At 50.3% G+C, this 14018-nt stretch overlaps 2 protein-coding genes across 2 annotated transcripts in view; both read right to left on the bottom strand.

Moving 5' to 3' along the window:
- The window catches only part of TFAP2A (transcription factor AP-2 alpha), a 23032-nt gene extending 21041 nt beyond the window's left edge, over positions 1–1991 (bottom strand). The window contains exon 1 of the mRNA XM_037737843.1: positions 1755–1991. Within this exon, the coding sequence (XP_037593771.1) occupies positions 1755–1787 (33 nt within the window). The 5' untranslated portion in view covers positions 1788–1991. The remainder of the gene's footprint in view (positions 1–1754) is intronic.
- The window catches only part of CUNH6orf52 (chromosome unknown C6orf52 homolog), a 365015-nt gene that overhangs the window by 145493 nt on the left and 205504 nt on the right, over positions 1–14018 (bottom strand). The window lies entirely within an intron of this gene.

The following is a 14018-nucleotide window of genomic DNA, read 5'->3' as shown; positions in this document are numbered from 1 at the left end:
AGACAGTGAGGGGCCAGAATGACTATTTTCCCTGATTGTCAATGCCCAGCGGGAGCCGGGAGCCCAACAGGCCCAGCACAGCAGATTCGGCCCCTCCGGGCCCCAAATGCGCTGGCCCCACCCGAGATCCAGGCCTCCAGCCACTTGCCTAACTATGAGCCCGCAGGAGTCAGGCCGGCGGCTCCCTCTTACTCCTCCTGCGGCAGTCTCTCGGCTTCTAAACCTCAGTGAACCCACAGGAGGCCCAGTCCCGGCCCGAACCTACTCAACAGGCACCTTCTCAGGCCTAGGAATTCTGCAGCGAAGTTCACTGGGATTTGAGGACAAAACCCAAAGACTGCTATCAAAAGACTCCCCCAGTCTTCAGCCTCGAAAGAAGAGGGGTAGGAAGGGCCTTTAGCCCACAAGGGCGGGGAGGGCAAGGTGTGGGTTCCTGGGGATTTGTGTCTGGTATGGGATTTGCATCCTTAAACCACAAGATTCATCTAACCTTGGGGATGAAATAGCATTTAGTGAGGCTTAGCTAGGGGGAAGAATATAAAACAGCTCACTCTTGATTAATAAGTACAAGGGGGAAAAGTACAGAATGCAAAAGGCCTTTCTTCCTCCAACTCCAGGTAGCTTAGTGAGAACTGCACTTCTCAGAACTTTACTTTTAATGGCCTAAATCTGAAACAAGAGAAGAGCTCGCCCAGGAGTAGCAAGGCTTCGATTTGGTTGGGGTGGGGTGGGGAGTTTAGGGCATTAGATTCGAATTGTCCCCCGGGGTTTTGGGCACACAGAATCTCCCCCTAACCAGATCTCCCTTGGTTGGGGCGAAAACAGGGCCTCGCGGTTTTGATGATGAAATCGGTTAGAGGCAGAGCCTTTTACCGCCACCAACCTGGCCAAAGCCGCAGTTTCCCAAAGAGAAAACGTCTGGAAGTTGGAAGGAGAGCACTGGACAAATGCTTCCTTGGCCGGGGTCGGAATCCGGGACTCAGGAAGGACAAGAGCAAGCCTTGGACGCCTTGTGTTGCCCGCGGCCTAGCAGAGCCAAGTTCCGCAGGCGTTGTTTTTGGCAAATTCGCGACCTCCTGCCTCGTCACCCCCCATTCACACACTCCTTCATCCGTACCCCAGGCAGCAAAAACCCATTTCAGGGAGCGGAGTGAGTTGGTAGCTAAACTTTGGGCAAACTCTTTTAAGTGTCTCCCAAAGAAACACTCTGCCGCCGCGACCCGGCCATCCGGACCCCTTTCTATTCGCCACACATCCTAGATCCCCCGAAACCTGGGAGTACCAGGACAGGTGCACCAGGATCTGTCCCATACTCAACCTCGGGGTCTACCGCGAGCCCGAAGGCGCGGCAGGCTGGGAAAGTACACTGCCGCGCGCAGCAACCCCAGGCCTGCGCCCTACCCCCTTCCGAATTAGTCATCCTCCCAAGTTTCTGCTTGAGTAGGGAGGCGGGTGGGGGAAATGGCCACGGCACAAACCACAAGTGACCCACCGGGCCACCTGTGGAGCGTGCGCCGGACTTTCCCCGGCACGGGGCCCCGCGGGCGGCGCGCCTTGCCCCCAGCGCGGCGGTCGCCGCCTGCTTTTCCTGTCTTTGCTGTCTCCTGGGAGCTCTCTTGGGCGCTGCCAGGAGCGCCTCACCTACGACTCCCCTGCCCTGGGCCACGGCGCTTCCTCTCCTCCTCCCCGCTCCGGCCCCCTCCCCTACTCCACCCCCGCCCACCTCAACCCCAGCCAAGGCAAAGCCCCCGTACCTGCCAGTCCCCCATTTTGGCAAGTATGGACATCGCGGCTTGGCGCTCCTGGCGACTGGTCCCCGCCGGGCATGGGCTGGAGGGCTCGGCCGGGCCCGCTCCCTGGAATCGCTTAGGCAAATCCTCCTTTTTTACCTGCTCACCAACATCTCACCTGGTCATAAAGAGCTGGGTTGCTACCTGCCGACGCATGCGCGCTGGCCCAGGAATTCACTCCGCCAGCTGCAGTCCCAGCGCCTCACCGAGCTGACCTGGGAAGTGATGGATTTATAGCCGCGGCAATCTTGCCATCAGCTCCAGCTTTTCCCAACAGCCCCAACCCGCTTTCCCAGTCAGTCCCTGGCCCGGGAACCGAAGTGGACTGACTGCTGGAGTGTGCTGGGTGCGATGCGGGTTTGAGTGTGTGTGCTCTCGCACTCCGGTGGTGGGTGCTTCGACAGCCTCGACCCATGGCTCCCCTCCCCTCGGAACTTTTGAGCTGGAGGAGTCTCCACTCCCGGGTAGGGGTCAGGGGTTGGGAAACGGCAAGACCAGTAGAAGAGACCTGATGATCCCCGCGCACCTGGACAGAGTGGGGATGGGTCGCCGTCCCCGCCTCCCCACCCGCCTACGAGGCGCAGGGCGCGGCTGGCCTTAGCGGATCCGACTCTGTCACCCCCCAGGGCCACTTCAGCGTTAGATTCCACATGAAAGTGTTGCTCAATAGGTGAAGACGTTCCTGATTCTGTGTCACTTCTGGCTTCTAGGTTTGGTCTCCTCCCACCCTAGACAGAGAAGAGAAACTGTACACACACATACACGCTCTGTCTCTTACACACTCACACTTAGCACTTCTGTACAGAGGTCCACCCCTTCTTCCCACGTTCACAGTTCTCCGCCCCTCCCCCACTCCTCTATGGTTTCCAGAGCTTTATCTTCCCATTTAGAACTTTTTAAAGGAAGAATGGGGGCGTTGGTGGCTCTGGGATGGGCAACTGAAGTTTGGTTTAGGGTTTGCTTTCCCATGACAGATAAAATCACTCAAGTGATTTCACCGCTGCTTCTAATTAGAGGGGAGCCTTAAAAGAAGCCACAGGATTTGGGGCTCCCGGAGCTCACCTCCGTCAGGAGCCGCACCTGGCCGGGAGGGAGGTGACGGTGAGGAGACTGGCCTCGGGCCACTTTCTCGCAGGGAGGGTGCCAGTCCCATTCCCGCGGCAAGGATATCGAATTGTCCTGGGTTTGGGCCTGGGGCGCCTGGGGCAGGCCCAGTTACCCTCCCTGCCTGCTGTCGCAGAGACTTAGAGACGAACAAAGAACCAATTTTAAGTCGTCTTCTCTGAAACGTCAGGCAAATATGTGTAAAAGGTCAGCTCCACGCTGTGGAGCAGAGACTTGTCCCCCAGGCACCAAAACCTTCCCCATTCTAACCGTGCTCTCGAGCCTCCGACCCAGGGCCCCGTCCAGGAGGCTTTGCACCCTCTCGGTGTTCTCAGGGGTGGGGTAGCGGTGCCTCTCCCTGGAGTCCCCTCATCGCTTCCGCATTTTATTCATCCCTGGACTAAAGGACTCTCAGCCCAGTGCCCATCCTAGTTGATTTAAAACTTTCTTGAACCTGCCTTAGAATCTTGCTCAAGTCTGGGAGTTTCTGTGGGTAGTTTTTTTGTTTTGTTTTGTTTTGGTGAAAATGTAAATAAATTAGATGATGTTTTTAACTCATCAGTACATTTTCCCTGCTTTTTCCAGACGGTGGAAATAGAGTGGTGACTAACTTTTCAGAGTGGAAGACGCGCGAAGGGAGCACCTGCTGCTCTCCGGGATGGAGACGAGGGTCGCTGTGCTCTCTTAAGAGTGAGCGGAGGTTTCAGCTCGCGACCGCTTCCTCTAGCCCGCGCGGGGGAAACCCTGGCTGGAGGCGACCTCAGGCCCCGCGGGACGGGCCCGACCAAGCCTAGGAAGGACGGGCGGGCGCGTTCCAGGGCCAGGGTGGGGCGTGGGGTGCGCCGTCTCCACCCCAGGTACTTTTGGGGTGGGGGACCCGAGCGTGCGGAAAGCGGGAGGCAGAGCTGAGAGCTGGGTTAAGTGCGAAGCTAAGGCGCCACATAGGGTTGGGTGACAGTGGACAGGGTGAACTGGAAGTGAAGCAGCCCAGGCCTTAGCAGAGAGGACCCTCGGCATCTGTGCACGTCCTAGGGGGAGGACGACGTGGGAGAGAGGTGGAGAGAGGTGGAATGCTGGAGCTAGAATTTAGCTTTGCAGTGAGATCACTTGGGGTCCACATTTAACTCTGATATCTACATGTACTGGCTGTGTGATCCCGAGGAAGTTACTGACCTTGTCTGACCCGTTTCCTGGTTTGTAAAGTGGACAATTGGTGGGAATTCAACAGGGGAATGTGCGCAAAAGCCTTAGCACAGCGCCGGGCCAGCAATATGCGCTCAAGAAAGGCTGCGGAGCCTTGTCCAGGACGGTCTACACTGCCCGGTCCAAGAAGAGTTCACAGCGCCCAAGACCTGTTCTATTCAAGATGATGTAAACCCCACTGCCCCTTCTTAGACACACCGCAGCCCAGCCGGGAACTGGTCATCTGCACCTCCTGCGATTTCCTCCTCAGAACCCCAGTCCTGCCAGATCTTCGTCCTCCCTTCGCTCCTCAAACACCTGCTGCACCGCTCAGAGCCTTTCCCCACCCGGACCTCCTCCGCAGCTCCGCAGCAGCAAGACGGCGCCACCTCCGGGGGTGCCACGATTGGTGGGGAGGGGAAATGCCTCCCAGCCTCCTCAGCTCTCCAGGTTCCTGGCAGCCAGTCTGGATAGCCAGCTGCGCCCAGTGCGGGCAGACCCAAGGCCACTAACTGCACTTGGCCACCCACCTCCGCACCCCAAATGTCTCGGGAGGTGCGGCTCTGGGATCCTTTGAATCAGAGATCCGCGGCTCCCCCCTCCTCCCCCTGGGATGGGAGAGGGAGAGCCGCGGGAGTCCCCCAGCCACTCCTGGCGCTGCCACCACGAAGCAGGTTCCGCAGCTAACAGGCCTGGGACACTTATCGCAAACTTTTCTGTGCGCCATTCAGTGCGGGAAGCCTGAGCTTCGGGGAGGGGCGGGATGGCCTAGTATCGAGTTTAGCGGAGCTCCCAGCTTCAGGTAATGCTGAGCTCAGGCTCTCTGAGGCCTGTGGTGTCAGAAATGCGGGTGGAACCCATCCTCCTCCCAGGGCCATCAACCCCAAAGTTGCTGAGGGAATAATCACTGCCTTAGGGTTAAATCCTGCTTGAGCCACGTTTTCACTCCACCTCTTCACTTACCATCAAGCACTATACCCCTGGCGATTTTGCCCAACGTTTCTTAAAGGAACTTGGATATCTGGACCCAAGTCTGAGCAATGAGTTCACTGGGGTGATGACCTCAGCTTCACTCTCCCCCTGGGGAGCTGAAGATCCCTGGGCAGGTTGAGTGGCCTCTTGCTGCTGGTCTGGTCTCTCCTCTTCCCCTATCTCCTATAGTGGCTGGTCTTCCCTGCCCTTGGCAGAGCAAACCTAACTCAAACTCTAGTTCCTTCCTGGTCCCCCTTGGAGTAGTAAACTGGCCCTCAGGGTCAGGGCCAGGAAGAAGGAAAGTTGGGCTACTCAAAGGACAAGGTGAGGGAAGTCGAGTGGCATCTTCCCACCGTGGGATTTCGGGTCTTCAATCAGACCGATTCCTCGATGGCACAGAAGCCCTCTTGACTCTCCAATTGGATTAGACCAGAGGAATTACCAGTAGAATTACCAGCAACCACAGGAAAAGAAAATGAGCCAAATCCCTTAGCAAAGGCGTCCAGGGAGAAGGTGAAGAAGGAAGGGTGTACATTAGGGGTGTCCCGCTGTGGCTCTCCAGAATGCACGCTTTCAATTGACAGCGATGGGTACAGGCCGGAGGTGTGCCGCAAGCGGGGAAGCCCAGAGGCCCAGAACATAAGAACGCCCTGGAGGCTGGAGGAGCGCGTCACTGGTCAGTGCGCCCACTCCAGGAGCGACCTCCCGGCCCTCTAGGCCCTAGGTGACAGGTGCAGCAGCCGTCTCGGCTGCCCGCTGTGCCAGGGCGGCTGCTGAGCACTGGTGCGGAACCACTATCGGAACGGGTTTGCGCTTCTGTTTACAAAGCAATCCTGCCATCAAAAGAGGAACAAAATCACCACTTATCACACCCTGTCATAAAGTAATCTGCCCCGAGGGAAACCCTAGCAGAGAACCGCAGCAGAGTGTGGGGTGGGGGGGCAGGGGAGCGGGGAGGGATGGAGGAAAGGGGAACTCTCCCAACTTTTATGCAGAATAAATCGCGGGGACGCGTCTTGTCCAGACTGGCCCGGAAAGACATAGGGAACCTTGAGCTGCAGAGCCGGGGTGTGACCAGGATCCCCGTCCAGGGCTGGGCCTGGGGCTGGAAGAGTGTAGATTGGCTCTCTTGTATCTATGGAATGGGCACATCTGCAGCCCCCTCTCCAATGTTTGCTTTCCTAGCGTCTTTGAAGATGCTCCCAAAGGCCCCCAAATAGATCAGCAGAAAGCGTTGAGGGTGGGGGGAGTAAAAAAGCGAGTTCTTGAAGACTGTAAGGTCCCTTTTCTCGTCCTCAGCAACTGGAGTACGCAGGGAATTCTTGACCAGTGGAGGAGGCTTTTGCTCCCTCCAATCCCTGGTCCCCCCTTCCCATGTTATGCACTTGTTCTTGGAGAGATGGAGGTTAAGGAAGCATGAGGCAGTTTTCACTGCAAATAAATGGTGCAGAAATAAGAGAGAGAGAATGAAATCCTAGGAAGTTATTAAGTAATCCCTGACCCAACGCAGCCACCGAGGGTTATCTCCTTCCAGGTTCTGCCTTGTCTAGAGTGAGGTGATAAACGCTTTAGGGATCCAAACCCAAGCACAGCTGGGTGCCTGGTGGGGGCGGGAGGTCTTGGGGGGGGCGTTCTATGTGGTGCCTCTGCCTCTGGAGTTGCCTTTAGGAAAGGTCAAGAGAATTATCCTCCCCTCCATGTCCGCTGAAAAGGGGCTATTTTGCTAGTCTTGGTATCAGTAATTCACCACTTAATATAACCAGGTTTTCAGTTTGTACATGAACGATCCTGGACATCCAATACTGCCCCCACCCCCTCACCTCCGTTCCCCAGCGTCACTCCTGGACACTCTAGACACCAGCGAGGCTTCTTCTGTAGCCAGTCTTAACGTAGCAGATGCATTTTGGAGGAGTCTGGATGCTTGGGGGAATCTGGATGAAAGTGCATGTGAACCAGCCTGAATCTGAGACTCTGAGTTTCCTTAACACGAGCTCGAAAAGTCTGCAATCACTAGCCCTGAGAGATTACTTTGGTTCCTAATGGAATATCCTGAGTCAGGGTGGCTGAAAGAGCTTGTACATGGCAGGCAGAATTCTCAGTGCTAAGTTATCATTTGCACTAATTGAAGGCCTGGGGGAGCTGGCTTCATCTTTCATAATTCCTGCATGGCTGATGCCACTGGAGAGTCAATGTTTTGCTGTGTCACTTTGAAAAACAAAACACCTGTAAGATGAAGGATTCTACTTTTCGATGACTAGGGAGCTAGATCCAAAGCTGGCACAATTGCCAAGAGCTAAGTGGGAGCGGGTCCCTGCTCCTTCTCCAAAAAACCTTTCCTGGGGGTAATGGATGTCTTAGGGCAGTGGCTTTCAAACTTGACTGCATATTAGAATCAGCTGGAGGGTTGTAAGTCCCGATGCCTGAGTGGGTCAACACCACAAAGAAATCAGAGTATCTGGAAGTAAAACCCAAATTTGGGAGCTATGTAGGAAAAGTGTGCCTCCATCTGTAGCAGAGTTTTGGGATTCACTTTCTAAACTGCAGCCACTCCTCATCTTTGGCCTTGTGAAAAACTTCAGACCCCGGCTTTATCGGTCCCTCCTTTGAAAAACAGGGCGTGTCTCAGTCCTAAGTATGGCAAAACTAAACCTCTCAAACTGCTCTGCGTTCTAATTAGCCAACTTAAGAACAAGTCGAACAGCACTGCTAAGCAAGAGCCGACAAACTCGGCGTTTCCCGATAATCTCGGCTGCGTTCCCGGTTTTCGTGGGACACAGCTTTACAAGCACAGCATAGGGTGTCTTTACGTCTAAGAAATCGCGACAGCCTCTAGGTTAGAATAAAGTTTACTTGGGACTGGGCATAACTTTACTCCACCTTTGGGCTTCTTTTTCTCCAGTTTCCCCTCTTCTGCCTTTTCTTTCCCGTCTTCCCAACTCCTCACGCGCTACCTTGAGTCTCCGTCTGGCTCGATAAGTCTATGCGCCTGGGCCTTGTTCCTTGAATCTAAAGTCCGGAAAGCCAGGAATCCTCGATCATAGACTTCTTCCCGCTAAATTAGAGGGAATGAAATTTCGCTCTCCTCTCCATCCTACTTCTCCATCCCTAAACTCGCTAAGTTCTCTGATCAGGTGCGCACCCAATGGCAGAGCGCCCTCTACAATATCCTCTCCACCAGAGATGTAAGCGGCCTACATTTGTACCTAAAGGTCCCTGAGTCGCTGGGTGGAGAGGCTCGGATGCGCTTTCCTGGAGCGGGCCTCGGGGACCTGCAGCAACCCCAGCCTTAGGCACCACCTCCAGGCGAGCACGCCTTGTGCTCCGAGATCCGCGCGCAGCCGGCGGCCTCGGCCGCTGACCCTCTGGCTACTAAGTCTACCCGAGGATGTGTGCCCCGGGGCTCGGCCTTGCCTCAGGTGAGGAGGCTGATCACCATTCAGGGTCCAAGTGTCACGGCCTGGAAATGACAATATCTGAGCAAACAGGTGGGCGTCGCTTCCCGGCGGTGCGCTGGCCGCTGGCTCGCAGCGCGCTCCAGCTTCCGGCCCCACCGCCGCCACTTTGCTCTGCGGACCGGGCCAGCTCCCAGGTGGCACAGCCGGGTGGCTCGGAGGCCGGCCCCTCGGGCTGCGGCGGGAGGCGGGGACGGCCGTGCCGAGGGTAGGGCGCCCCCGCTGGGCTGGTGGTTCCGGCTGCAATCGTGCCTCTGCCTGGAGGGCGCTCTGGCGCCAAACCCGGGCGGGCTGGGGGGTGGGGAGCCGATTGGGCTTATTCCCATTCAGAATTTAGAGGCTGGTGGAGACAGAGAGTCTCCTAAATGGATGCCAGTCTCCTGAAAGTCTGGGACGGAAGTCTGAAAACCTTCTGCCTTGCAAAGCCCCGGCAGTCGCCGGGCTCGGTCCTGGTTCCCTTGGTGTCGGCCCTGAGGGGTCCTCCCGGTGTTCCCGCTGCCTGGAGGGGCCCAGGGTCGCGGACAGACTCGGACAAGCCTCCGTTTACTTTCAGTTTGTCTAAGTTGAGTAATGGCGGGACTGGTTGTGATGCGTGCTCTGAGATTTTCTCCAGGATTTCTCACTTTAACTTTGCCAGACGAGGTAAGGCTGTGTTTTTTTAAAGTGAAGACACTCTCTTAAGCCTCTCCTGCCTTCCCAAAGGAAGCACATCCTCTCCACGTGTGCTCGACGGGACCTGTAGACTCCAGACTCCAGTGCTTTTTCTCCAAACCACACACTTCGATTGCTGTTAAAACTTGTCAGATTTCCATGTTTTAATCTCTGGGAATGTCTTAATAGTGAAGCCTCACTACTTTTACACGTATTGCTGCAAGGCTATCTAGCAAAAGAGATGTGCCCATCAGTCGTCTGAGGCTCTGCAAGGTTACTTGTGAAGGATCTCAAAATGACAATCAAGCTACCTCTGGATTTCCAATCACATGCTCAAAACTCACAGATTCTCCGTCTGGAGAGGTTTGGTTTTGTTTTGCTTTTGGTTTGTTTTGTTTTAAAAGCTCATTCCTCCCCCCCTCAATAAAACAGTACTTAATTGTTTTATTAAATTGTTCCAGGCTCTGGAACCCTGGGGAGGCCCTGTTCAAATGACACTTTTTTGTGTATTTATGTCAACATAGTAAGTTGCATTAGAAATTTATGTTGAAAATTTAACAAGGCCTGATCAGGTATATGAGGTTTTTTTTTTTTTTTTTTTTTTTCAATAATGGACATAGCACATATCACTTCATTTATTTTCAAACTCAAAATGTGCTCTTTCTGAATCTTATGATGTAAATTGTACAGTCTTTATGATTAATTTTAGCTGTGGTATTGTGACTGTAAGAATTGTATGATTTTTCCTTTGAAATGTAGTGCTGAGAAGAATAAAAATGAAAATTTCTCTCTGGAAGTAGTTGGAAACAAATGCCAAAACCTGACAATTTACACACAGTTCCCTTTCTGACTTGACTCACCACTTTGAGAATTATTTTTTAAAATACCAAAGTTATAGGATACTAAGTTAATTGTGGTATTTCTAATTCTGAAAAACTGGTTTTCATTTGCCTCAAGATCTTTTAAAGGCAAAGTTGTCTACGATACTTCCTTGAACAAAGACTCAGACAAAAGCATTTGACTGCTTTTAATTTCTTAGCATTTTTACATTTTAAAATATAGCTCGAATGAAACTCAAGTGTACTAAATAAAGAATAAATACTTAAAAATGGTTTAAATACACATTTTCTCCTTTCATTATTGGAGCATTCAAGCAAAGATTGTGTAAAATTCAGATTAAGTAAAATGTAAAAAGTACATATCCAGTTTACATGACATACTCTTGTTGTGTTCAGATATTTATACCAAAAAAAAACCCAAAAAACCCTAGGATATTTACATCTTTAACATCTTTTTTCTTTTACTTTTACTACTAGAAAGAGAAGCTAACAAAGGAAACTCTCTTCAAAAAATGGGATTTCCTTGGCCTTAGCAGTTCTGGTGTGTTCCATTGCCAACACTAGGTAGGAAGAATTTGACTCGTGATGTTTGTGATTAAATATCAGCCTGGCTCAAACCTCCCAAAGAGAGGGAATTCACCATGCGTTCCACAGTTTTATTCTGAGGAAGAAACTAACAGAAACAGAATTTTAGAGCCTTAGAGCTCTCATTACAAAAGGCCCCTCACTGTGAGTGGTGCATCCTGAGCCTAGTTTAGATGTGTGCACTGAGCCCAGTACAAATGTATGTACTGAGCCCAGAGCTATTTGGCCTGTTGGTGGTGGGGGTGGTTAGGATTAGATGATGACACTCCAATGAGTTAGTCTATGATGCTGTGTCCTAGATTGTGCTCAGGATTAAAGACCTGATTAAAAGACCTTTTTGACTGAAGAATGTTCTTAAACCTGGGCATCCAATCAGCTTTAAACGGGTTGCAATTAAACATAATGCTATGTGTTCATTGTTAATTGCAAACGAAATGTCCAGTGTTGATAGAAATTACCACTAAAGCCTTGATTCTGGAAGAAGCTAGAGAAATGGCTCTTGGGTTTCTAATACTGACATTTCTTTGGTGACTGGTTCCCATGAATGACCTCAACTTCCACTGAAATCCACAAGAAAACCAAAAAATGCAAACTGCAAGCCTAAATATGTCTGCAAATTACCTGTGTCTTTAATGTGTCTTGAACAGTTGGATACATGCTTGATATTTTGTGGCAATATAATACTAGTGCCAGGACTCCACTTTTGGTATCACTTTTAGTATTTAGTATTATCGTTTTATCTTTCAATACATTAGCAAAGCTTCTTACGGTATAGTTCTGCCTTTCCAAATCAACAGGTGATAGTAGGAAAACAGGAATAATCACCCAGGAATCATTATTTGATTGAGAGTTATTAGGGAGTGATAAGAAACTTGACAATAAGAATGGAAACATTAAATGAAGGTGGGGGAAAAAAGAAGTATCTACCAAAGAAAATGTTTTATTCATCAATAATCATAACAATGGAAATGGATTATGAAAACACCTAAAGAAATTTTCACTAATAAGTTTGACTATACTTATTCCAGTCTCTGTGACATCAAATCTCATGAATTTCTAAAAAGAAAATATGACTCAAAATTAACAAACACTCCTTTCAAAGAAGACACATGTCCTATTTATGAGTGCTTTTAATAGTCTCTTAGCAGAGGCACATTTGGAAGCTAAATTGAATCACGGTGACTAACACTTTCTCTGAAATCCCCAATCCGATGTTGAGGCACATGGCTCAGAAACAATCTCAATATCAAATAAGTAAACCACAAAAAAGAAAAAGAAGCTCTCAAATATCCCTTTCCCACACGTTTCCCAAGTATATACACATATGTAGACAGTACAGGCTAGAACTGGAATTTTTTTTTCCTAAACATTTGCTGCCCCCACGTGTCCCTTTAGAAAACTGAGTGTTAAAGCTAAATCATGTTCATTAGGACCTCCTATACAGCATTCACAGGTTACATACGCTTAAGTAAGATCACAGAAACAGCCGCGCGTTTGTAGAACGCGCCAGAGACAGGGCGGGGAAGCAGGAAGGGGAGAAGCTGACTTTTGCCACAGACTCCTGAGGTAATCCCCAGTAATTACATAAGGTCCAGGTGTCTCTGTCTCTTCAGACTTGAAATGGGTGGCAACCTGGTGGGACGGGGCAAGTAGCCAGATTTTGACTAAGGTTCCATCTAGCTCTAATATCTGATCACTCTCATTGAGGATGATAAAAGAGAAGTGGGGAAATCCAGTTATCCCATTTCTGGCTAAGACGTCACTTTGGAGGGGTGCCAGAAACTCATGAATGAACTTCCTGTTTCATAACTGGAATCCATTACCTTGGTTCTCTGTCATCTTGACAAACTTGCTTCCCAATGTCTGAGTGGCTCTGAGCCTAAGGAGACAAGCAGGAATTTGTTTCTTTAATGTCCAGTGATTATGCAGTATCCTGCTCAAGATTACAAAAATAAAAACCATCTTCCATGTTTATAGTATGTATCAGTAGCCGGTGCCTCAACGGCTCTGACTAGTTTTCCTTTTTTTTTTTAGACAGAATCTCACTCTGTCACCCAGGCTGGAGTGCAGTGGCGTGATCTTGGCTCACTGCAACCTCTGCCTCCTGGGTTTAAGTGAGTCTCCTGCCTCAGCTGGGGTTACAGGCACGCCTACCACGCCTGGCTAATTTTTGTATTTTTAGTAGAAACAGGGTTTCACCATGTTGGTCAGGCTGGTCTTGAACTCCTGGCCTCAAGCAATCCACCTGCCTCGGCCTCCCAAAGTGCTGGGATTACAGGCACGAGTCACCTCACCTGGCCACTAATTTTTAAATCTCCACAATACCGTGATGGGCATGGCAAAGTCATTCTCTCCCTATTCCAGGTCAACCACGTGTTTAAAGAAAGGCTGGGTCCCTCCCTTGCCCAAGGAGGTGAACTTCGACTCATCTAAGAACTAGACTAGTCACTGGTCCTCACCCTTCACTGTTAATCAGAATCTTTTGGGGAGCTCTATAAAAATACTAATGCCCAGGCCCATCTCCAAAGATTCTGATTTAATTGGTTTAGAGTTTAACAGTTTTTGAAAACTCCCCAAATGATGCTGTGAGCAGCTTGGGTTGTGAATCACTTATCTAAGTCATTATCATAATTCCATTTTCCTTTCTGATGATTAGGAATGAGTACATAATATAATATTTTAGCCAGTGAGATTTAAGGGGAAATATGACTGGAAGTAGGGACTATGGGATCATTTTCCTCACTCTTAAAAAGGAACAGAAGATTGTGTCTTTACTGTGTCTTCCAGGCTTTGGTTGTTACCAAGTGGGGATATAAGGGATGAGATGTCTGGAGCTGCTGCAGCCAGTTTGTGACTATAAAGGAAGCTCCCACATAGAGGAAGCTTCCACATGGCAGAGTTGAAAGATTGGAAGAATTCCCAGTCTTTGATGGTCTTGTTAAGCTACTGAGTTAAGTGATACTATAGCTATCCTAACTCGGGACTTATTATAAAAGAATGTGAGTAAAAGACATATAGTTGGAAGGCCAGGTGTGGTGGCTCATGCCAGTAATCCTAGCACTTTGGGAGGCTGAGGTGGGAGGGTCATGGGGGCTCAGGAGTTCAAATCCAGACTGCACAACATAGCGAGAACTTGTCTCTACAAAAAAAATACATATATTAAAAGATGAAAAAAAAAAAGAAAGGCATAATTGGAGCCAAAATCATTCTAATTGATAACACTCATAGTTCTAAAGAAGTAAGCACAAAACTTTTTTTTTTTTTGGAATTGAGTCTCACTGTGATGCCCAGGCTGTAGTGTGTTGGCATGATCTCCACTCACTGCAACCTCCTCCTTCCCTTTTCAAGCAATTCTCCTACCTCAGCCTTCCGAGTAGCTGGGACTACAGGCATGCGCCACCCACCCGGCTAATTTTTTTGTTTTGTTTTTTTTTTTTTTTTGA

The sequence above is a fragment of the Cebus imitator genome, unplaced genomic scaffold (genome assembly GCF_001604975.1).
Source record: "Cebus imitator isolate Cc_AM_T3 unplaced genomic scaffold, Cebus_imitator-1.0 Scaffold43, whole genome shotgun sequence".
Classification (NCBI taxonomy): Eukaryota; Metazoa; Chordata; class Mammalia; order Primates; family Cebidae; genus Cebus; species Cebus imitator.
Note: the sequence above shows the minus strand (reverse complement) of the source record. Positions and strands in the feature narration are given on the sequence as shown.